Source organism: Megascapheus bottae, chromosome 16 (assembly GCF_031878675.1).
Source record: "Megascapheus bottae isolate mThoBot1 chromosome 16, mThoBot2.hap1, whole genome shotgun sequence".
NCBI lineage: Eukaryota > Metazoa > Chordata > Mammalia > Rodentia > Geomyidae > Megascapheus > Megascapheus bottae.
Window position 1 is genome coordinate 32600214 of NC_143524.1, and position 23736 is coordinate 32623949.

At 38.9% G+C, this 23736-nt stretch overlaps 1 protein-coding gene across 2 annotated transcripts in view; it reads right to left on the reverse strand.

The window, feature by feature from the left end:
* Positions 1-1151: 1151 nt before the first annotated feature.
* Positions 1152-23736, reverse strand: part of Nucb2 (nucleobindin 2) — a 40240-nt gene continuing 17655 nt past the window's right edge. For both annotated transcript variants that reach the window (XM_090348059.1, XM_090348061.1), the window contains 10 exons: positions 22051-22177; positions 16175-16278; positions 15037-15222; positions 14752-14842; positions 13673-13731; positions 13493-13585; positions 11531-11620; positions 3797-3967; positions 2055-2136; positions 1152-1258 (listed from right to left, as the gene is read on the reverse strand). In XM_090348059.1, coding sequence (XP_090204185.1) covers positions 1251-1258; positions 2055-2136; positions 3797-3967; positions 11531-11620; positions 13493-13585; positions 13673-13731; positions 14752-14842; positions 15037-15222; positions 16175-16278; positions 22051-22177 — 1011 coding nt within the window. In that variant the 3' untranslated portion in view covers positions 1152-1250. The remainder of the gene's footprint in view (positions 1259-2054; positions 2137-3796; positions 3968-11530; positions 11621-13492; positions 13586-13672; positions 13732-14751; positions 14843-15036; positions 15223-16174; positions 16279-22050; positions 22178-23736) is intronic.

The following is a 23736-nucleotide window of genomic DNA, read 5'->3' on the forward strand; positions in this document are numbered from 1 at the left end:
ACACTTCCAACTGAGATTACACGTGAAAATGATTGAAGAAGTTTTTAAATTCAGAAACTTAGTAAGATTTTAGGAACTGCTTTGCTCTCTCCTGCCAAAAGTAATCCTAAACAGTAACAACCTGAATCTAGCATGCAACACTTTGTAGCTGTTAGCTAAGACAATCTATAATAATAGGAAGTAAACTCCTAAGGAGAATATTGTTTACAATGTCTATTCAATATGACCCTGAAAATTCATGGGTAATAAAAACTCCTAGAGGACAAGGCCTAGGGACCCTGAGGATATTGTATAAGGGAATTCCTCTTAAAAAGGTGAATCAGGAGTTCTGTGATGATGAGCAAACCAAAAAATATTGTCATAGAATGTAACAGAGAAGCTATTTTTGGAAAGCAATACTTTGGAATTTGTAACTTTATGTTGGATCCACTGGCATTATTTCTCTGGTGAATTCTTAGTTCCCCTGAAGCTAATTGTTGGCCATAAGACTCAGATCTGGCCAAAGAAATTTAAATCAATGTGATGCCATTTCTGGAAAATTAACTTGAAAAGAGTGATTCAACTAGGCAAATCCTTTCCTTTTTGCCCTTTCCCTGCCTCCAGCAGCAAGGCTGGACACTACTGGATGACATTCTTGACCTACTCTGGTCTTCTTTCCTAGAAGAGGGGAACTTCCTATTTAGTTGAGACCACTGTAATCTTTGGTTTTTCTGTGACATGTAGTGGAACCTAATCTTACATGACAACGCACACAGTGAAAATATGAGTAAAAATAGTCTGAATAATGAAGGCTGTTCAGTTAAGGAATTTCTACAGGTTAAGGTTGCTAAAAATGGGCAGAAGTTACTAGGAAACACTGGGGGACACTAACTGCTAATATCAAAGACAGAGAAATACTGAAAAAGATGATAAGTACCCATAAAAGAGTATCTATCTTTACAAGAGCAACTTAATTTAAAACCCACAGGTAGAGCTTTCTCACTTAAACACAGTCTCATTAAATGAAAGAAGGCCAGTTAAATGACTAAAGAAGAAAAGAGAACGTAGGAATGCATGTGCTTGTATTCTTCTTAGTCTAGTAGATTCCAATTCTTAAATATATGCATCCAAAAAAACTGTGTTATTTTAGAGGTATCTCTCTTTAGTCCAAATATGCTTTAAAATATTTATTGAGCAGAGAGAAGGGAAAAGGTAAAAAGACCAAACAGATGTTAACAATTTTCTTCCAAGTTCTTGTGGACTTCGAAACTTTAAACATCTGTTAAAAAGAAATATGATATCATTTTAAACATATCTTCCTTAATTCTGAATGCTTTTGTATTTATAGATATATGGAATGCTTATTTAAAAAATGATTAGCGGCCGGGAGTTTGGCCTAGTGGTAGAGTGCTTGCCTAGCATGCATGAAGTCCCGGGTTCGATTCCTCAGTACCACATACATAGAAAAAAGCTGGAAGTGGCACTGATGCTCAAGTGGTAGAGTTCTAGCTTTGAGAAAGTCCAAGGACAGTGCTCAGGCCCTGACCTCAAGCCCAGGACTGGCAAAAAAAAAAAATGATTAGCTAATCATTACAACTTGAAAACATGCTTGCTGATATGATCAATATAACTGGTGAAAAAGAATTATGAATGATGTTGAAATAAGCTATGACATCATTAATCTAATTATTAAGTTATATAACATGTGAAAAATGCTGATATAAAATTAGAGGGCTGGATGCGTGGCCTATCTGTAGAATGCCTGCTTAGCTTGCACAAAGTTCTGGGTTCAATTTCTCAGTACCATATACACAAAAAGAGGTGGAAGTGGTGCTGTGGCTTGAGTGGTAGAGCATGCTAGCCTTGAGAAAATTCAAGGAAAATGTCCAGTCCCTGAGTTCAAACCCCAGGATTGGGCAAAAAAATGGAAGGCTTTTCATTTTTCAATCATGCATTTCTTTATTTCTAAAAATGCATAGAAAAGAACAAATACTAATGATCCAAAATTATGCTATGTTTAAAATAAATGTGTAACTGCTTATTTCCCTAAACAAATAAACTTTAAAAGTACATACGTGGCTGGAACTTCAGTTCTCCATTTGGTCCTGATGGAGCAATTCCTTGTTGAAATTTTTTTTGTTCCAGTTGTTGTACTGCCTAGTGAATGGTAAAGGAAAACTTTAAATATTATTCAAAAATCCTATGATAATGTCACCTTTGACAAAACACAATAAATAGAACATAGTTTTCCAAATATTTAAGTGCTAAAATTTAGATTCATATTCTACAAACTGAGTACTGCCTGAGTGTAATTATAAGTGACATTTTGCTCCTTCTTAATCTCATTTATTTTGAGGACAGGGTGTCTGTAGAGTACAAATCACCCTGTCAGCTGAACCAGCTGAAACTGGTTAGATCTAAGATGTCTGCCAGGTTATTGTACAATCTCAGGTTAGAATCTCATTTGCATGCTACATGACACATTCTCCAGAACCAAAGTAGGTGACAGTTGCTAAGGCAACAACAACAAAGAACTTTAACAGGAAAGAGGTGTTGCCTAAATTCCTGAAAAATCTCTTCCCATTCTCAGAAATACAGGAATATTCAAAACCCTTATTAGCCTATCCTTCCCCCTTATTTCTTTTACTCTTATCTCTACAATATTCTAAACACCCAACGGTTGATAGGTAAACACTTGAGTGTTTACTTCCTACTTCTAAAATTGGCCAGGTTGGTGCTAGGTCTGGTTATTGGTTCTACAACTCTGAGAGGAAAAAAGGATCCAGCTTCGGAGCAAATACTGTGATGAAACCAGTTTTTAAAGTAATAAACTTTAAAATAAGATAATAATAACTCATTGAAATATTATACTACAAAACAAGCTTTCAGCAAAGCACCTAACATCTGAGTTTTGCTTATTTTTCTGGTGTGTAAAAGAGGTCAAACACAGGGCCCTCTGAGTACTATACCACAGAGCTACATTGCTAGTGCTTAATTTTTGTTTCTATCTTTATTTAGTTTCTTTGTTTTGTTTTGTTTTTCAAGTCCAGGGCTTGAGCACTGTCCTTGGACTTTCTCTACCATTTGAGCCTCAGCACCACTTCCAGCTTTTTTTTTCCATGTATGTGGTTCCGAGGAATTGAACCCAGGTTTTCATGCATGCTAGGCAAGCACTCCCGGCCACTGTTGTTCTTTATTTTCTTCTATTATTCTCTTTTGTGTGTGTGCATGCGTGTATCCATGTGTGTGCACCAGTACTAGGGACTGAATTCAGGGCCTAAGCACTGTCCATTAGTTTTTTCACTCAAGGCTAGTGCTCTACCACTTCAGCCTCAGCTCTACTTTCGGCGTCTTTTGCTGGCTAATTGGAAATATGAGTTTCACAGATATTTCTGCCTGGGCTGGCTTCCAACTATGATCCTCAGATCTCAGACTTCTGAGTAGCTAGAATTGTAGACATGAGCCACAAGTGCCTCTTGCCTTCTTTCTCCTTCCTCTGCCTTCTCCTCTTCCTCCTCTTCCTTTCTTCTTCTTTTTCTCTTTCATCTCTTCTCCTCCCCCCTTTTTTCACTCCCTCCTCCTCTACTTCCTCCTCCTCCACCTCCTCATCTTCCTCTTCCTCCTCCTCCTCCCGCCCCCTTCTGATTCCCTCTCTGCCTCTTCCTCCACTTCCAACAAAGTTAGGCTCCACGGTGAAGTTGGTCTCATGCTCCTGGTCCCAAAGTAATCCTCTTTGTATCTGGCAGTAAAAATACCCACCATTTCAGTGAGCCCCTAACTTTCATTTTAATGCCATACTCTTTTTATAGTATGCCACCTGTTGATACTCCTGCTTCTGAGCCTCGAGCTGGTCATGCTGACGTTGTAGCTCTTCTCTTTGTTTCTGAAGATCATCTGCCTTCTTCTTGAGTTCATTTTCTTGCAAAGCAATTATATTTTCATATTCTTTCAGTTCTTCTTCTGTGAAAAGCTGTTGCTGATCCAATGTCTAATAGAAAAAGGAAACAAGGAAAGAATAGACTTAAAAATATGACAGTAAGAAACCAGCATAGGATCGGGCCAGCAAGCGGCAGAAGCCAGACGCAGGAGCCAATGCAGACCAGAACAGCATGCAGCAGAGCCCAGACGTGGACCACAGGAAGCGGGGGGGGGGGGGGGGGGGGGGGGGGGAGTGAATGATCCTCCAACACCACAGAACATCCTACAGCCAAAGGCAGAGGAGTGACTAACGCAGCAGGTAGCCAAGCGGGTAGCCGAGCAGGTCCCCAAACCCATCGGGAAAGCAGAGCTGGTGGTGAGCTATAGAACATAACTCAGACCACTCCACCCCGCCCGAGAAAGACTGGCAAGGGCAGGGGGGCAAGGAATTTAGAATCCTGTCCCTTCCCTCAACAGCCCCCTCCCCCAGGCCACTGACTGGAGACTGCCAAGCGGACAGGCACTAAGACCCAGCACCCCACCAAAGGGGGTGGAGGTGTCCCTGCTACCACCCGCCCAACAGGTTCCTCTCCCAGGCCTTTGACCGAAGACTGACAGGTGGGTGGGGGCTCGGGTGCTAAGACCCAGCACCCCACCGAAGGGAGCGGAGGTGTCCCAGCTCACCTGCCCAACAGGTTCCTCTCCCAGGCCACTGGACCTGAAGGGTGGGGGGTGCTGAGACCCTGCCTTCCAACAGCGGAAGGTGGGTGTGGGAGTCTAGGAGCCAGCATCTGTCCCACTCAAATCTTGAACTGGGCATCCTCCAGCTGGGAATCCCGAGCAAGACAGCACCAAGGAGCCCCCCACAGTCACAGACTCTCTGACAAGGGATGGAAACACAGCAGGGAACTGAAGGGCAAACCAGTAGCCAAGCTCCCCTTCTGAGAATCAGAAAGGTGCGGCTCCGCCCTTGGAGCTCCTGGGCCTCGCCCCTGGGAACAGAGCAGACACCAGCTTGCCTACCTGAGAGTCCCTAGAAACTCCCAAAACCCAGACCCTTGTCCTGGGCCCGCCCCTGGAAGCAGCACAGGAAAACCAACCATCCGCCCAGCACGCTGAGACTAAAGCGCGCTGAGACTGAAGCATGCAGATCCATCCCACAGCCCACTGTGAGGCCACTGGTTGGGCTGAGAGCTAGTCGTGCAGCAGCACACAGCCTCTGGGAACAGGCCGAACACCCGCAAAAACTGCAAACTCTGACCTAGTCAGCAGAGGAATCAATTTGGCGGAGAACCACAGGTACACACAGATTCCCAGAACCACCGCTCCCAATCCAAGTAAAGACTGCCAACTACCGACCACAGAGCAAACTACAGCAACAGTTCTCGATGCAAAGACGAATTACGACATACATAAATAATCAAAGTCCCACGCAAAGCCCAAAAGGAAACAAGAGCAAAGGGACTAGAGAGATGTCACCATCCCAAGAAACAACACCTGAAGAGACACGAAATATGACTCAAATCAAGGAGATGATTTTGGAAATGACTAACAAAATTAAGGCTGAATTCCAAAAACATAAGCAAGAAATTTCCAAGGAACTCTTTTAATTCAAAAGAGAAATGGAAGAAAAGTTCAATACCCTCTCAGAAGACATGATCAGCTGAGTATCCACACTTCAAGCAAAAATAGAGGCATTAAGTAGCAGATTGACTGAGATGGAGAATAGAACATCAGAAACGGAAGATAAAACACAAGAGCTGGAACAGAGAATCCCCACCTTGGAAAAATCAGTCAGAATCCACCAGAGAGAACTCTAGGAACTGGCAGATGCAGCAAAGAAGTCTAATTTTCATATAATAGGGATTGATGAGGGTGCAGAATTTCAGGACAAAGGAATGCAACCATTATTCACCAAAATCATAGCAGAGAACTTCCCCAACCTCAAAAGGGAAAATACTCACATTATTGAAGGTTTCAGAACTCCAAACAGGCAAGATCCTAGAAGGAACTCATCTAGACATATCATAATAAAGACACTAGACCCGAATACCAAGGAATTGATCTTAAATGCTACAAAAACAAAAAGAGCTATACTACAATGGGAAAAAAATTTGAATTACAGCAGATCTCTCCACGCAAACCCTAAATGCAAGAAAAGCTTGGAAAAACATCATTGATGTCCTGAAGACCAACAACTGCCAATCCAGACTGATATATCCAGCAAAACTAGCATTTACATTTGAGGGAGAAGCAAGAATATTTCACTCCAAAGAGAAGCTTTATGAATACATGCACACTAAACCAGCATAACAAAAAATACTAATTAATAGAGAACAAATTGTAGAACATCAAGAACCCCCATTAAGAAGCAAATATCTATAATTCACTAAACACAAAAGGGGAAAAAAGAGAGAGAAAGAAACTTAGAAGTAAAAATAAATAATGACAATGGACACTGACCACTTCTCCATAATTTCCCTAAATGTGAATGGGCTGAACAATCCAATCAAAAGACACAGAGCAGCAGACTGGATTAAGAAACACCACCCATCCATATGTTGCCTCCAAGAGACCCACCTCACTGCCAACAACAGAAACAAATTCCAAGTGAAAGGATGGAAATGAATTTTCCACTCCAATGCACCATGCAAAAAAGCAGGAATAGCAATCTTAATCTCCGACAAAATTAACTTCTCAGTAAAACCAGTATATAAAGATAGAGATGGCCATTATATATTAGTAAAGGGTACAATTCATGCCCATAATATTACAGTTATAAACATTTACTCCCCCAACACGGGAGCACCCAAATTCGTCAAACTCTCTTAGAATTACAAAACAAGATAGACTCAAACAAAATCATAGTGGGAGACCTCAATACACCACTCTCAACAAATGACAGGTCAACTCAACAAAAATTAAGCAAAGACACCATCGACTTAAACGACACCATAGCCCAGCTGGGCTTAACAGATATACACAGAGTCTTCCACCCAACGGTGAAACTTTTTACATGGAACACACTCCAAAATAGATCATATAATAGTTCATACAGAAAACTTAAGCAGATACAAGAGGACTGATATAATCCCATGCATTCTATCAGACCACAGTGGAGTCAGACTAATTCTGAACAATGCAGTCAAAGTCAAAAAACATTCAATCACTTGGAAACTGAACAACACACTTCTGAATAACACCTGGGTAACAGATCAAATCAGAAATGAAATTAAAAACTTCCTTGAATGTAGTGACAATCAAGAAACATCACAAAGGAATTTATGGGACACAGCAAAGGCAGTTCTAAGAGGCAAATTTATCACACTAGGAGTGCATATTAAAAAGACAGAAGAAGAGCATGTAAATAACCTAAAAAAAAAACTGAAACACCTAGAGGAGCAAGAAAAAGTTAATTCTAAAACAACTAGAAGGACAGAAATAACAAAAATAAAATCAGAAATATCAGAGATTGAAATAAGATCTACTATACATAAAACTGATAAATCAAAAAGTTGGTTCTTTGAAAGAGTCAACAAAATAGACAGACCCCTGGCAAGATTAATCAAAAAAAGGAAAGGGGAGACTCAAATAAACAAGATTAGAGACCCCACAGGAACAATCACAACCGATTCCCAAGAAATTCAGTCCATAATGAATAGGTACTACCAGGGCCTATATTCAAAGAAACAAGAAAATTTAGTAGAAATGGATGATTTCTTAAATAAATATAGGCTACCCACACTGAGCAACGATGAGGTAAACAAATTGAACAAACCAATCTCTTACAACAAAATTGTGGAAGCAATCAGGGAAATGCCAACCAAAAAGAGCTCAGGTCCAGATGGATTCACTGCGGAATTCTACAAGACATTTAAAGATGAAATAACACCTATACTCTTGAAACTCTTCAAGAAATAGAAACAGAAGGAGCAATACCAAACTCATTTTATGAAGCTAATATTACTCTCATCCCCAAACCAGGGAAAGACCCAACAAAAAAAAGAAAACTACAGACCTATCTCTCTAATGAACACAGATGCAAAACTCCTCAATAAAATATTAGCCAACAGAATCCAGAAACAAATTAAAAAAATCATACACTATGATCAAGTAGGCTTCATCCCACAGATGCAAGGCTAGTTTAACATTCGCAAATCAATCAATGTAATACATCACATCAATAGAGCTAAGGATAAGAATCATATGGTAATTTCTCTGGACGCAGAGAAGGCATTTGACAAAATACAACATCCATTCATGTTGAAAGCACTAGAAAAAATAGGAATAAGAGGTACATTCCTCAAAATAGTGAAAGCCATATATGAAAAACCTATAGCCAGTATTATACTAAATGGTGAAAGACTGGTACCATTCACCTTAAAATCAGGAACTAGACAGGGATGCCCACTCTCTCCACTTCTCTTCAATATAGTGCTGGAACCCTTAGCCAGAGCAATAAGGCAAGAAAAGGACATCAAAGGGATCCACATAGGGAAAGAAGAAATTAAACTATCCCTATTCGCAGATGACATGATCCTCTACTTGAGTGACCCAACAAACTCCACTCCCAAACTTCTAGAATTAATAAACTACTTTAGCAAAGTGGCAGGATACAAAATCAACCTTCAGAAGCCAGTAGCCTTCTTGTACACCAACAATACACAAACAGAAGGCCAAATCAAGAAAATGATCCCATTCGCAATAGCCCCCAAAAGAATAAAATACTTAGGAATATACTTAATCAAAGATGTAAAGGAATTATTCAATGAAAATTATAAAAGCCTAACGAAAGAAATTAAAGAGGACACTAGGAAATGGAAAGATATCCCACGCTCATGGCTAGGGAGAACCAACATAGTGAAAATGGCTATACTGTCGAAATGGATATACAAGTTCAATGCAATCCCCATCAAAATCCCAAAGACATTCTTTATGGAAATAGAAGATATAATCCAAAGATACATATGGAACAAGAAAAGACCTAGAATAGCCAAAACAATTCTAGGCAAAAAGAATATATATATATATATATATATATATATATATATATGAGAAAACAGTGGGTTGACAACTTTTAAACAGCCATTTTTTATTTTGGGGATACAGTAAGACAAGATATTTTTGAAATTATAAAAGATAAAATAAAGTCAGACATGGTAGAGTATATGCCTATATTCTAAGGAAGAAGAGGCAGGAAGATCACAACTTTTAGGCCAGTGAGACCCTATATCAACAACAAAAATAAACAAATAAATAAAACAAAATGATAAAAAAATAATAACGATATAAAACAAAATAAAAACAAAAGGTCTCTGAATGTAACTCAAATGACATAGTGCTCCCTAACAAGGCCCTGCAGGGGAAAAAGGAGTAAAATAGTTACATTAAGCAAATGATCAGAGCTAGTATTACCTGTTAATGGGAATCATAAACAGCATTTATTTGGTTGGTTGTTATTGGTGGGCTTTTGTATTGTTTTTGTTATATTGGTATTGGTCATGTGGCCTGAACTTAGGGACTACAAGGTGTCCTTCAGCTTCTCCACTCAAGGCAAGCACCCACCTCTTAAGCCACAGCTATAGTTCTGGCTTTTGTCGTTGTTAGTTAACTGGAGATAAGAGTCTCACAGACTTTCCTGCCCTGGCTGGATTCAACCCATGATCCTCAGAGCTTACCTTCTGGGTTACCCTCTAGGGTTACAGGTATGAGCCACAGGACTGGGTGATTTTGGTGGTTTTGAAATAGTGTCTCACAATTTAACTCAAGCTGACCCTCAAACTAGTGACTCTCTTGCCTTGGCCTCCTAAGTGCTGAGATTAGGTATATATGCAACATCACACACAGCACTCTTTTATTTGTTATATACAGGAAAGGACAATCTCCTTCCTTGAATTTGCTTTGGTTGCCTGTTACCTTGCAATAGTCTTTTGAAGTTGTGAATGCATTCATTTATACACAGGCTGTGGTATAAACTAGAATACTTTTTCTGGATTAAAATACTAGAACTAGCTGGGTGCAGTGGCTCATGCCTGTAATCCTAACTACTCAGGAGGCTAAGATCTGAGGATCACAGTTCAAAGCCAGCCCGGGCACTAAAAACTACAAGACTCTTATCTCCAATTAGTCACACACACACACACACACACACACACACACACACACACACAAAATGGAAGTGTGGCTCAAGGGAGGGTGGTAGCCTTGAGCTGAAGAGCTCAGGGACAGTGCCCAGACCCAAAGTTCAAGCCCTATGACCCACAAAAAATAAATAAATTAAATTAAATTAAATATTAGAACTTACTCAAAAGATCTAAATCTGTAGAAATTGTTATGTAAGTTATGCTAAAACCAAACAATTGCATGCAAGGTAGTCGTTTCTTAAATCCTGTTTTTAAAATTAGACTAGAAAAATGTTTTTGAAATATTATTTAAAACAACAGGAATAATTCATGAACATACAAAAGCATTTATAGAGCTGGGTACCAATGGCTTATACTTTTAATTCTAGCAGGAATGTCTGTAAGATTCTTATCTCCAATTAGCCAGCAAAAAGTCAAAAGTGAAACTGTGGCTCAAGTGGCAGAGCATCTTGTGCAAAAATGGTAGGGGATGGAGCCAAAGCACTGAGTTCAAGCACTAATAGTGGCATACTACCATTTATGCAGTATAAATCCATTTTGATTTTAGCCAGTTCAGGGGCTTGAACTCAGGGGCTGAAAGCTTAGTCTGCTCAAGGCTAGTACTCTAAGCCACAGTGCCACTTCTGGCTTTTTCTGAGTAGTTTATTGGAGATGAGAGTCTCACAGACTTTCCTACCCAGGCTGGCTTCAAACCACAACCCTAAGATCTTAGCCTCCTGAGTAGCTGGGATTATAGGCATGAGCCAACCAGCACCTGGCTTATAAACCCATTTTTAACTACAAAATATGAATATATGTATTTACAAATTCATAATAGGATAATATGCTATATATACTATATACTATGCATGATTTATATATGTATATTATTTATAAGCAAGACACTATTTCAGATTGTCATAATATAATGTACAACTTATCTGTGTACATCTAAAGCAGTAAAATTACAAGACTTCTGTTTTTTTTCTTGAAGCGTATCGATATTTTAGTTTTTAATAATGAATAGAAAATAATATCTTAAATATTTTTAATTATATGTAATAGCTAAAAATGAGAAATCAATTGATTGATCAGTAATCAACTTGTCTTTCAATAAGACAAGTTCAAGGCTGGGCACTAGAGGCTCATGCCTATAATCCTAGCCACTTAGGAGGCTGAGATCTGAGGATCATAGGTCAAAGTCAGTCCTGGCAGGAAAGTCTATAAGACTCTTATCTCCAATTAGTCACAAAAACTAGAAGTGGAGCTTTGGCCCAAGCAGAATACTAGCCTTGAGCAAAAAAGAGATCAGGGATAGCACACTAGTCCCAAGTTCAAGCCCCAGGACCAGCACACACACACACACACACACACACACACACACACACACACACACACGTTAAGAAAGAATGTCTACACACATAAACATAATGGGGAATTAAAAACTACAGGTAGAATAAACTGATTTAGAATTTCTCAAACCATAGGCCTTTTTTGAAGTAGTTTCTTACCTCCCAGCTATCTGGCTCCAAGAATTCTTTTTTTTCTGTAGCTCTCAAAAATTCTTCCAGAGTCACCAACCTGTCTTTGTTAGTATCAACCTGCCGAAAGGTAAATAGAAGGGTAATATAAATATTTTTGTATTTTATTAGGTACTAGCAACTGTTTTCTAGTAGATGCTATTAAATGAACATATAACAATTAGGCCTAATGTTGACTGAAACCAGAGGGGGAAAAAATAGAAAATACTGTACATGATACTAGAATCAGAAAAATCCATATTTTTCTTCTATATAATTAAAATTTTAGAATACAAGATATACATACTTGATGTACAAAACAACTGACATATGACAGTTGGCTAATCTAATTGGTTAGGATGCTATTATTTTCTTTTCTCAAGTGCCTCAGGCAAGAAAAAGTCACCATTCCAGAATGGTTCTGGTATTTACTACTGTTTTGGTCAACCACCGATGCATTTATGTTAAAATACTCAACATTTTTTTCTCAAAAAGAACCAACTAACTCAAAACTAAAGTTGATAAACTCTCTAAATCCTTTTCAGTGGTTTGTGTAATCTGTGGCAAATTCAGTTACAACAGTGAACTGTACAGTGACCAAATAAATTCCTTTTATTTCTTAGGTGTTGGCAGTCCACAAAAATCCCAATTCAGCCTCACTGACTCAAACACTCAGGTGAAAATCACCAAAGTGAAACAATGGGCTTGTCATTTTCTTGCTGGGAGGTGGACAGCCGTGCAAGCATTTATAGAAAGGCAAACATCTTAATTGGGTGATCATTAAATGTTCCAGAAAGAAAAACAGAAGACAAACAAACAAAAAGCCACAAAGCTCATATGTGCCTTAAAGTAGGAACAAGCTTAGGCAAGAAGGCCAGTGTGACCAGGGTAAAGAAGTCAATATAGAGGGACTGAACGTGGCATAAGGAAGAAAAGCAAGAGTAGAATCATGTCATGATCTTTTGGACATTAGTAAGACTGGAACCCATATACTATGAGAAAATGCGAGTTGTTGAAGCAGTTCAGAGCAAGGGAACACTAAGATCTGATTTATGATATGACATTAGATTACTCTGCCTGCCATGTGGAAAAGTTATGACACTAGGGTAAGGGGTGGAAGCAGATACCAGCAAGACAAAATAAACAAGATACGCATCCAGTTTGTGTAGGCTATTTGGTAAAGGAAAGACGAAGTAATTCTTGATTGCTTGTATTTTCTCTTTTTTTGGGGGAAGAGGCAGTCATGGGCTTGAAATAGGCCTGGGCACTGTCCCTGAGCTCTTCACCCAACCCTGAGCCAAGCCCCACTTCCCACTTTCTTGAGGTTAACTGGAGATAAGAGTCTCATGTTCTTTAATGCCTGGGCTGGCTTTGAACCAAGACCCTCAGATGTCAGCCTCCTGAGTAGCTAGGATTTTAGGCTTGAGCCATCGTGCCCAGCTTTTTTTTCTTTTTTGCCAATCCTAGAGCTTGAACCTCAGGGCCTGGGCACTGTCCTTAGACACTTTTTTTTGCTCAAGGCTAACACTCTACCCTATCACCTGAGCCACAGCACCACTTCTGACGTTCTCTGTATATGTGGTACCAAGGAACTGAACCCAGTGCTTCATGCATGATAGGCAAGCACTCCAATACTACGCTACACTCTCAGCCCGATTGCTTGTATTTTCTGAGTGAAATGAGAGGCAAGGACAAATAAAGAGGGAGAGAAGAGAAGTATCAACATGTGGGGAGATATAACAATGAAAATGGGCTGGTTGTGAGGCTTGAACTAGAGCCTGGGCACTGTCCCTGACCTTTCAGCTCAAGGCTAGCACTTCTCTACTTGAGCCATATCACCACTTCTGGTTTTCTGCTTATTTTTCTATCTTATGGTCAACCTTGTTGCAAGAACTTCGAATAATGAAAAGAAGGAACACATTATCTTACGCTTTTTAAATAAATATACAGTACCTCATTCATTACATGTTCTCTCATCCTAAGCCTTTCTTCTTCCATTTCTACCATGTCATCCTCTTCATTTCTGGGGTCATACACTTTCTCCAGCTAAAAAGAAATTGTTAAAACCAATGCGAAACTAAAGAAAGTACTAGAAGGGAAAGTAAGAGATAAAACAAGAATACTGACTACTACCTCTTTGGTAAATAAGGCTTCTAATTCTTGCTCATCCAGGAATCCATCACTATTGACATCTAAAGTTGAAAAGTTACAAATGGAAGAATGGGTTTTAACTTAGGAAATGAGTAACTGAAATATAACTACTCAGAAATGGTTTGCAAAAGCAATACTGACATGAAGAGACAATACTGAAAAAAAAAAAAAAAACAATAAACAAGCCAGGCACGGTGGCTCACATCTGTAATCCTAGCTACTCAGGAGGCTGAGATCTGAGGATCATGGTTCAAAGCCAGTCTCATGGCAAACCATGAGACTCTTATCTCCAATTAATCACTAGAAAAAGGGAAGTGGAGCTATGGCTCAAGGGTAGGGTGGTGGTAGCCTTGAACTGAAGAGCTCAGGGACAGCGCACAGGCCAGAGTTCAAGCCCCATGACCAAAAAAAAAAAAAAAAAAAAAAGATTTCTTCTTTTCCATGAAGCTTCAGATTATCCCAAGTGATAGCATTTCTATAATTCATAATCATTCTTTACAAAAACACACATGTGCCACTGTTAAAAGATAAGGTAAAGATATGCTATTAGAGTAAAAGTAAATTTGGGGCTGGGAGTTTGGCCTAGTGGTAGAGTGCTTGCCTAACATGCACGAATACCCAGGTTTGATTCTTCAGTACCACGTACATAGAAAAAAAGCCAGAAATGGTGCTGTGGATCAAGTGGTAGAGCTCTAGCCTTAAGAAAGTCAAAGAACAGCAAGTACTCAGTCCCTGAACTCAAGCCCAGGACTGGCAAAAAAAAAAAAAAGAATAAAAGTAAATAAAGTAAATTTTAAATATAAGCTAAGTAGCCACAGAATTGCCTTGAATTAACAGTCATCTAAGGACTCAACAGTCAAAGCAGCTAGAAAATCACAGTTATGCATCTAAAATGTTTAATGCTTCACATCTGCAATAAAATCTATTAATATTACCCTAGAAAAACACTCTGAAATTTTCTACATCTAGGACTTGACAGAAATCAATTAAGAGTTAAACATACACAGCTTTTTTTTTCAAACAGTAGATATAAATAGCAATATTTGTATCAAATCTGTTACCATGTAATTTGAAAAATGTCTTGGGGTCAAAGTCATTAGGATCCAATCCATCAGTCTCTTCCCATACCTCTTTTAGTTGATCTTTGCTTCCCTGTGAACCAATTTTAAGAAACTGCTCAAAACAAAAGATAATCTATGTTTATAGATGCAATAATACATGTCTGAGGAGCTTTTCAGAATTAAGAATCCTGACTTCAATACTAGTAACGTATCATTAAAATGGTGCTATCTGATACAGCAAATTATCTTCATCTAAATGTGGTTTCATAAAGACAAAATTCTTACTGGATGGTTCACTTTAGGATGATTTTCATGCTTTTTCTTCATTTCTTCAAACTTTGATTCTTCTTCTTTTCTCTTTTCCTCATTCAGTGTTTTCAGATATTCTCTCCTTTCATGTTCCTTCATCATTTCATATTTTTTAAATTCTTCATGCCGAGTCTTGTCAAAGTGCTCCAGATCACTTGTTGCCTAGAATATGATAATTCATTCAAATTACATGGATGTGCTTGGAAGCTATAAAATAAAGCTATCCTTTAATATAGCATACTCTCTACTGGGAGGAAATATGGGAGAGAGGAAAAAAACTGAGTACCTTTTTAAATTTGATTTTTAATTTAATCTTTATTTTTGCCTTTTTATGTGCATGTATACATGTATGTGTCCAACACCTTCTAGAGCTTTCTACAAAGCATGATCACATTGGCCTGCTGATACATTTATATTGGTTTCTGGTTTCTAGAACTGTAAGAGTATATTACTGTTAGGTTAAGGCACCCCAAAAAAAGAAAAAAATTCCAAATTTAGACAGAAAATATGAAGCATATGTTACATGATGCAACATTCCTACAGAATCAATAATCAAACTGATTTGTGTTGGTTTTTTTTTTACAATAACAATGAATATACTATGAAGGATAAATAAAAACTACAAGTAGTGTTACTATAATTGACTAGTTTTGGCCAGGTTTCAGTTTTTACAGAATATGCCTACGTATATTAGATACTAATATCTAAATTGGTTAAGTATATCTGATAAAGATTAACCTACCTCCCTTGGAAAATACATATTCTAGAGATTATATAAAGTTCTATATCTGGCCAGCGCTGGTGGTTCACGCCTGTAATCCTAGCTACTCAGGAAGCTGAGATCTGTGAATGCAATTCAAAGCCAGCCTGGACAGGAAAAGAGACTTTTATCTCCAATAAACCACTCAGAAATAGGGTTGTAGCTCAAGTGGTAGAGCACTAGCCTTGAGCAAAAGAAGCTCAGAAACAGTGTCCAGGCCCTGAGTTAAAAGCCCTAGGACCGGCAAAAAGGAAAAAAAAAAGAAAAAGAAAAAAGTTCTATTACTTGTCACATTACAAAACTTCCAAGGCATAATAAAATAATAAAGACAACATTTTCTGGGATTATTCTTACCGCCTTGATCAGCATATCTAAATCAGTGGATTCAAACTTGTCTGGATTCATATGATTTAGGTGATCAAATTGTTTTAGAAGAGCTTGGTGATCAATACCTACATCTGAGAGAGAATGAGAAAACTGTAAATGATCAGTTACTAGAAGCTATAAATCATTAATATAAATGACAACTAAAGCATTCAGGAATGGAGGTGTGGCTCAAGTGGTAGAGTCCCAAAATTGAGTGAAATGTCAAAACACTAGGCTCTGAGTTCTAAGGCCCAGTACCAGCACAAAAAAATAAAAAGTATCCAGATTTATTCCTATAGGATTTTATTTTATTTTATTTATTTTATATTTTTTGCCAGTCCTGGGGCTTGAACTCAGGGCCTGGGCACAGTCCTTGAACACTTTTTGGTCAAGGCTACAGCCTTGCCACTTGAGCCATAGCACCACTTCCAGCTTTTTCTGAGTATGTGGTACCAAGGAATCGAACCAGGGCTTCATGCATGCTAGGTGAGCCCTCTACCCCTAGGCTACACTCCTGGCCCTCCTATAGGATTTTAAAAGAAAATTCAAAGCTTTAGAAGAAGATTTATAGTTATTTGGGGCCAAGAGCATAGCCTAGTGGTAGAGTGTTCACCTAGCATGTATGAAGCCCTGGATTTGATCCCTCGGTACCACATACACAGAAAAAGCCAGAAGTATGTGTTGTGGCTCAAGTGGCAGATCACTAGTTTGAGCAAAAGTATCCAAGGACAGTGCCCAAACCCTGAGTTCAGTCACCAGAACTGCCAAAAAAATAAAAGAATAAGACTTATATAGAATATTATACATACTGCTATTCAAGAATATATTTTAACATTTCATTTATTTATTTATTTATTTATTTATCTATTTATCTATTTAGACAGTACTGGGGTTTGAAGTCAAGGCCTTGCTTTTGCTAGATAGGCGTTATACCACTTGAATCAGGGCTTCTGCCTATAATCCTAGCTACCTGGGAGATCTGAGATCTGAGGATTGCAGTTCAAAGCCAGCCCAGAAAGGAAAATCCATGAGACTCTTATCTCCAATTAACTACCTTCCTCCCACACCTTACTCTTAAAAAAAAAATAGCCAGAAATAGAGCTGTTGCTGAAAGTGCTAGAGTGCTAGCCTTAAGCATAAATGCTCAGGAACAACATACCCAGGGGTCCTGAGGGCCCTGAATTCAAGCCCGGGACCAGGAAAAGAAAAAAGAAAGGAGAAAGAGAGAAAGGGAGACAGGGAGAGAGAAAGAGAGGGGAGGGAGGGAGGGAAATAGAAGAGAAGGAAAAGGAAATGGGGAAAGGAAAGGGGAAGAGAAGGAAAGTGATAGAGAAAGGAATGAAGGAAGAAGGGAAGTAAAGAGGGAAATAAGAAGGGAGGGAGGGAGGGAGAGAGGGAGGGAGGGAGGGAGGGAGGGAGGAAGGAAGGAAGGAAGGAAGGGTGTTAAAATTTACTTCAGCCAAGGCTTCATTTAATTCTTAGCATGGTATTAACAGTTTTACTTATGAAGAAAAGATTCGTTAGGAGGCAACTGTAAAGAATATGATTAACCAACTAGACATATGAAAAGATGCTTAACTTCACTCAAAATAAGAGAAATACATATTAGCCAGGCTTTGGTGACTGACGCTTATACTAGGAAGGCAGAGAATGAGAGCAACAAGGTTCAAGGCTAGATCAGGTAAAGTTTGTGAGACTCCCATTTCAACCAAAGAAAGCAAGGTGTGGTGGCATGTGCCTGTCAATCTTGGCTACAATAGGAAGCAAAAACAGGAGAATGGAAGTCTAGACCAGTCTGCACCAAAAAACTAGACTCTAACTTAATAACCAGAACACAAAGGTCTGGATGTGTGGATCAGTAGAGCACCTGTTTAGCAAAGCTTAAAGCCTTGAGTTTAAACCACAACACACAACACACACACACACACACACACACACACACACACACACGCACACAAACACACATCCTGTATTACTGTATCATACAACATAATTGCAAGACCTAGAATTGTTGCTGGGGAGTATATGGACTGATAAAGGCAAAAGTGGGAAGACCTGTGAAAATTAAATACATGCAAATTTTTTTATCCTCAAGTAATTGTTCAAGGAGTTTCAATTCAATGTGTGACTATGAGTATAATGCATCTTGACCAATGGCACATACAACTTTTGATTTCACCACTGGGAAATTCTCCTCAGATAATGATACACATACAAGAATGTTCAGTAAAAATAACCTAAATGTCCATCCACAGGTTCTGGATAAACAAATTGTAGTGCATCTGTATAGCAAAATTCTATCCAGCTTTAAAAAAAGAAAAGAAAAAGTGAGGACTGAAGGCATGGCTCAAATGGTATAGCACTTGACTAGCAAGTGTATAAGGCACTGAATGTAATCCTCAGTATCTTAAAAAGAAAAGTGTGATAATTCTGCTTTCATTACCTTATATACAGTATATTCACATGGTTATCTTTGGAAGGGGAGGGAGAGGGCACAGAACTCGAGGAAAAAGCCTGGAAAAGCAGAGCAGTGGTGCTCACTGGACACCGATGAAAGTGAACTAAACAACTCAAGTGTGCAGATGGGAAGGATAACTGGGCGGGAATAGATGACATTGTACAAAAGGAAATGTACTATCTGACTCATGCGAATGTAACCCATCTGTACATCACGTCTATATTAACAATAAAGAACATTTTAAGAAGAAAAGTGAAGGGGCTGGGAGTGTGGCCTAGTGCTAGAGTGTTTGCCTAGCATGCACGAAGACCTGTATTTAATTCCTCAAAACCATATAAACAGAAAAGACCAAAAGTGATGGTGGCTCAAGGGTAGGGTGCTAGCCTTGATAAAGCCCAAGGACACTGCCCAGGCTTTGAGTTCAAGCCCCAGGACTAGCAAAAAAAAAAAAAAGAAAAAGAAAGGAAGAAAATAAACAAAGAAAAGTGATGATGACCTCTATGTACTAATAAATAATCTATGAAATATATTAAAAAAGGAGGAAGAAATATGACAGGTGAAATTGACTGGAATACAGTATAAATGTGTAGAGATATAACAAAATCCTTTCCTGTATAGCCAATACAAGCCAATAAGAAAAAACTATTTTTTGTCAGTCCTGGGGCTTGAACTCAGGGCCTGAGCACTGTCCTTGGGCTTTCTCAAGGCTAGAGCTCTACCATTTGAGCCACAGCGCCACTTCTGGCTTTTTCTATGTATGTGATTCCTAGAAATCAAACCTGGGTCTTTGTGAATGATAAGCAAGCACTCTACTGCTAAGCCAAACCCCCAGCTCCAATAAAAAATATTTTAAAAAGGAAAAACAGGATATACAAAATGTGTATTACATGCTACTTTTTTTTTTGGTCAGTTGTGGGGCTTGAACTCTGGGCCTGGGCATTGTCCCTGGGCTCTTCAGCACAAGGCTACCACCCTACCCCTTGAGCCACAGCACCACTTCCAGTTTTCTGGAGGTTAACTGGAGATAAGAGTCTCACAGATTTTAGTACCCAGCCTGGCTCTGAACTGAGATCCACAAATCTCAGCCTCCTGAGTAGCTAGAGTTACAGGCGTGAGCTACCTCACCCAGTTTACGTGTTTCTTTTTGTATAAAAAGAGATTTTTACTTGAGTCTTTATACAAGAATAAAGAAACTTGGGAGCTTACACATGTATTCTTAGCTACTGAGGAGGCTGAGATCTGAGGATTATAGTTCAAAGCCAGCATAGGCAGGAAAGTCTGTAAGACTTTCATTTCCAATTACCATTAAAAAAAAAAAAAAAGCTAGAAATGGAGCTGTGACTCAAGTGGTAGTATACTACAGGAGCATTAAAACTCAGGTACAGCAACCAGGCACTGAGTTCAAGCCTCAGGACTGGCACAAAAAAAAAATAAATAAATAAACTGGAGGTGGATAGTGATAGAGTGTTGGGAGCCGGGTGTGGAGTCAGACTGACCCATGACTCAATAAGATAACCACACAAAGATATGAGCTGTCACGTATGGCCTCATGCCTAGGAACTTTTCAGTTGCATTGTCTGTATTGTGACCTCCTTGACCTTATTGATTTATTGCTTTATTGTTTTATGGCCTTGTCCTGCTTAATTGATCTGAGATTTACTGCTTTGTATTTGGCCTAGTGGTTGAAGTGCTTGCCTAGCATGCATGAAGACTGGGGTTCGATTCCTCGGTACCACATACATAGAAAAAAGCTGGAAGCGGTGCTGAGGCTCAAGTGGCAGAGCTCTAGCCTTGAGAAAGTCTAAGGACAGTGCTCAGGCCCTGAGCTCAAGCCCACGACTGGCAAAAAAAAAAGAAAAAAAAAAAAAAAGAATGTAACCCCTGGCAGTTCCCTGGTTTCAAGAAAGTATCTAAGACTGGATTTAGAAATAAACAGTGCTACAGTCTTAAGCTCACAGCCTTCTTGGGCTGCTGACTTGGGCTGTAGTCCTCCCTAACCCCATCTGTTTGTCTCTTGTCTATTTCTTTTCCAAGTCCCTACCCCCTAAGTCAGGAATCCCCATTCGCTGCTGGCTGGCTCCAGCAATAGGGGACATTGGGGAAAACAGTACAAAAATATCAAATTAAATTTTGTTCTGTACTTTCTTATAGTTTCTAGTTTTACCTTATGTGAATGGACCAACTTATAAAACTACATAAAAAAAATCAAAACATATTGAGTTCTTCAAATTATCAGAAATTTGACTCTGAATCAATGAGAAAATATGTTCCCTACAATATATCACATTGTGCTCCTTAGATAATGAAACACCTGCCTTGGAAGAAAGAAATTTTAAAACACATGAGGCCTGTCTTCAAAGATGGTAGGAGGTCAGTTTATTCTTTTTGAAACCCTTCATTTCATAATTATGAGTATTTGGTAATTATAACTATTTACCAGCAGAGGGCCTAATGCTCTGCATTAGCCTATCCCCTTATAAAACAGAGGCACATATTTAAAATGTACATTACACTTCACTATAATCACAATCTCTGGAAGTGAGACTCAGTAATCTGAATTTTAAACAGGTTTTTGCAAAGTGATTCTTATACAATCTAAAAGTTAAGAAGTAATATTTCCATGAAAATGCATGCTTAGGTGTTTACTAATTGACAGTCAACCACTCAGACGGCAAACACAAAGTTTTCCACTGACAAAATCAGGCCTCCTGACTTTCACTAATAATTGAAAAGGCCATTCCAAGCTAATACATTCACCTACATCGTCACCTACTCATTTTGATTTTATTTTCTACAATTAAACCTTTAATCCTCTACTTTGGAATAGCTTCAACCGAACTGGTAGTCTTTTCTTTAATGGCTTGATAGAATTCCCTTGTGAAACTGTCTGGGCCTGATGTTACAAGTTCTCTGCCAATTTTTCTATCCCATGGTCACTCTCTGTGCTTTTTGTTTGTTTGTTTCCTTTATTTTTTTTTCCTCTTTTAAACCAGTGTCTTACTACTTACTTTTCCTTTCAACTGATAACAATTAATTAAGGCCATTCATTTTGATTTGGAATTATGTAAACATATTATTACTCAGAAAATTAAATTTTTGGCTGGGAATTTGGCTTACTGGCAGAGTGCTTGCCTAGCATGTACAAACCCCTAGATTCAACTCCTCAGTACCACATAAACAGAAAAAGTCAGAAGTGGTGCCATGGCTCAAGTGGTAGCCTTGAGCAAAAGAAGCTCAGGGACAGTGTGTAGGCTCTGAGTTCAAGCCCCAGGCTGGCAAAAAAAAAAAAAAAAAAAAAAAAAGAAGAGAAGCCAAACCAGTACATGAAGAACCTATCACGTGTATTTAATAGAAACTGATCTCAACAGCCAAATATTGAAATTTACCTTTTTTCTTTAGTGCTTACCATGCAAGGAATCCAGTTTAGCTTTAATTAGCATTCTTAATCTTCCCACTTCTTGCCTTTTCAGCTCATCAAGTTTTGTCCTTACATGGTGACTTACTAAATCCAGCTCTTTGCTTAGTCTCCCACTCTGTTAATATAATTAATAAATTAGTTTTACCTATAACAGTCCATTTTTAGACCTAAAGCAATTATTAAAACGATGGGCTGTATCAACCTGATGCCAATGGCTCACATCTGTAATCCCCAGACACTGAGATCCAAAGGATCAAGGTCTGAAGCCAGAGGGAAAAAGTAAAGCTGAAAGTACTGCTCAAGTTGGTATAGCGCCAGTCAAGCAAGCAAGCTGAGCAAGTTTTTAGGCCCTGAGTTCAAACCCCAATACTGAAAAAAAAGAATAAGGGATACAGATTTGGAGATATGGCTCAGGTGGTAGAGTGTCTACCTAGATAGCAAGCATAAGGCCTTTAGCATCTATGTATTGACTAGGGAATAATGACAAGGAAAAGAAGTTTGTAGTAGTTCAGTACAGATGCAATTTTTTTGCCAGTCCTGGGGCTTGAACTCAGGGACTGGGCACTGTCCTTGGACACTTTTTTGCTCAGGGCTAGTACTCTGCCACCTGAGCCACAGCACCACTTCTAGCTTTTTCTGTGTATGCGGTTCTGGGGAATCAAACCCAGGGCTTCATGCATGCTGGGCAAGCACGTTACCACTAGGCCATGCTCCCAGCCCTGCAGATGCGATTTTTACGTGTGTATATCAGTACGGGGGATCGAAACCAGGGCTAGGTGCTTCCCCTGAGCTCTTTTGCTCAAGCCTAGCACTCTACCACTTGACCCAGAGTTCTGTTTTGGCTTTTTGGTGCTTAATTGGAGATAAGAATCTCTCAGATCTTTTCTGCTCAGGCTGGCTTTGAACCACGATCCTCAGATCTCAGCCTTCTGAGTAGCTAGGATTACAGGCATGAGCTACCTGTGCCTACCTTGCAAATGCAAATAAAAAATATATATTTTTAAATCCACAGGTGTAAAAATCCATGTATGCAAACGGCCAACTATGTGGTTATACAATGTAATATTAATAAGCTATATAAAGGAAAAAATACTGATATATCTTACAACACAGATAAACTTTTCTAACATTAAGCTAGGTGGAAGACTATCACATGATTCCATTTATATGAGATGTCCAGAACAGGTAAATCCATAGAGACAGGAAATCTTCATGACTATGGCTGAAGAATAAGAAGAAATTGTTATGATGCTTAATAAGTCAAACGTTTCCTTGGGAAACAATGAAAATGTTCTACAATTACATTGTGGTGATAGTTATGTGATTGTGGATATACTAAAAGCTACTGAATTAGATGGCATGGAGACAGGAGCGTGGCCTAGTGGTAGTGTGCTCGCTTAGCACACACAAAGCCCTGGGTTCAATTCCCCGGAACTAGATACACAGAAAGAGCCAGATATGGCGCTGTGGCTCAAGTGGCAGAGTGCTAGCCTCAAGCAAAAAGTATCCAAGGACAGTGCCTAGGCCCTGAGTTCAAGCCCCAGGACTAGCAAAAAAAAAAAAAAAAAAAAAAGTTTTAAGACAGTAAGTGCCTCACTAAGCATTTATCATTCCATACACAAATAGCTTTTCAAAATTTATCCTTTAAGGTTATATCCTTTGATTACTCTTTTC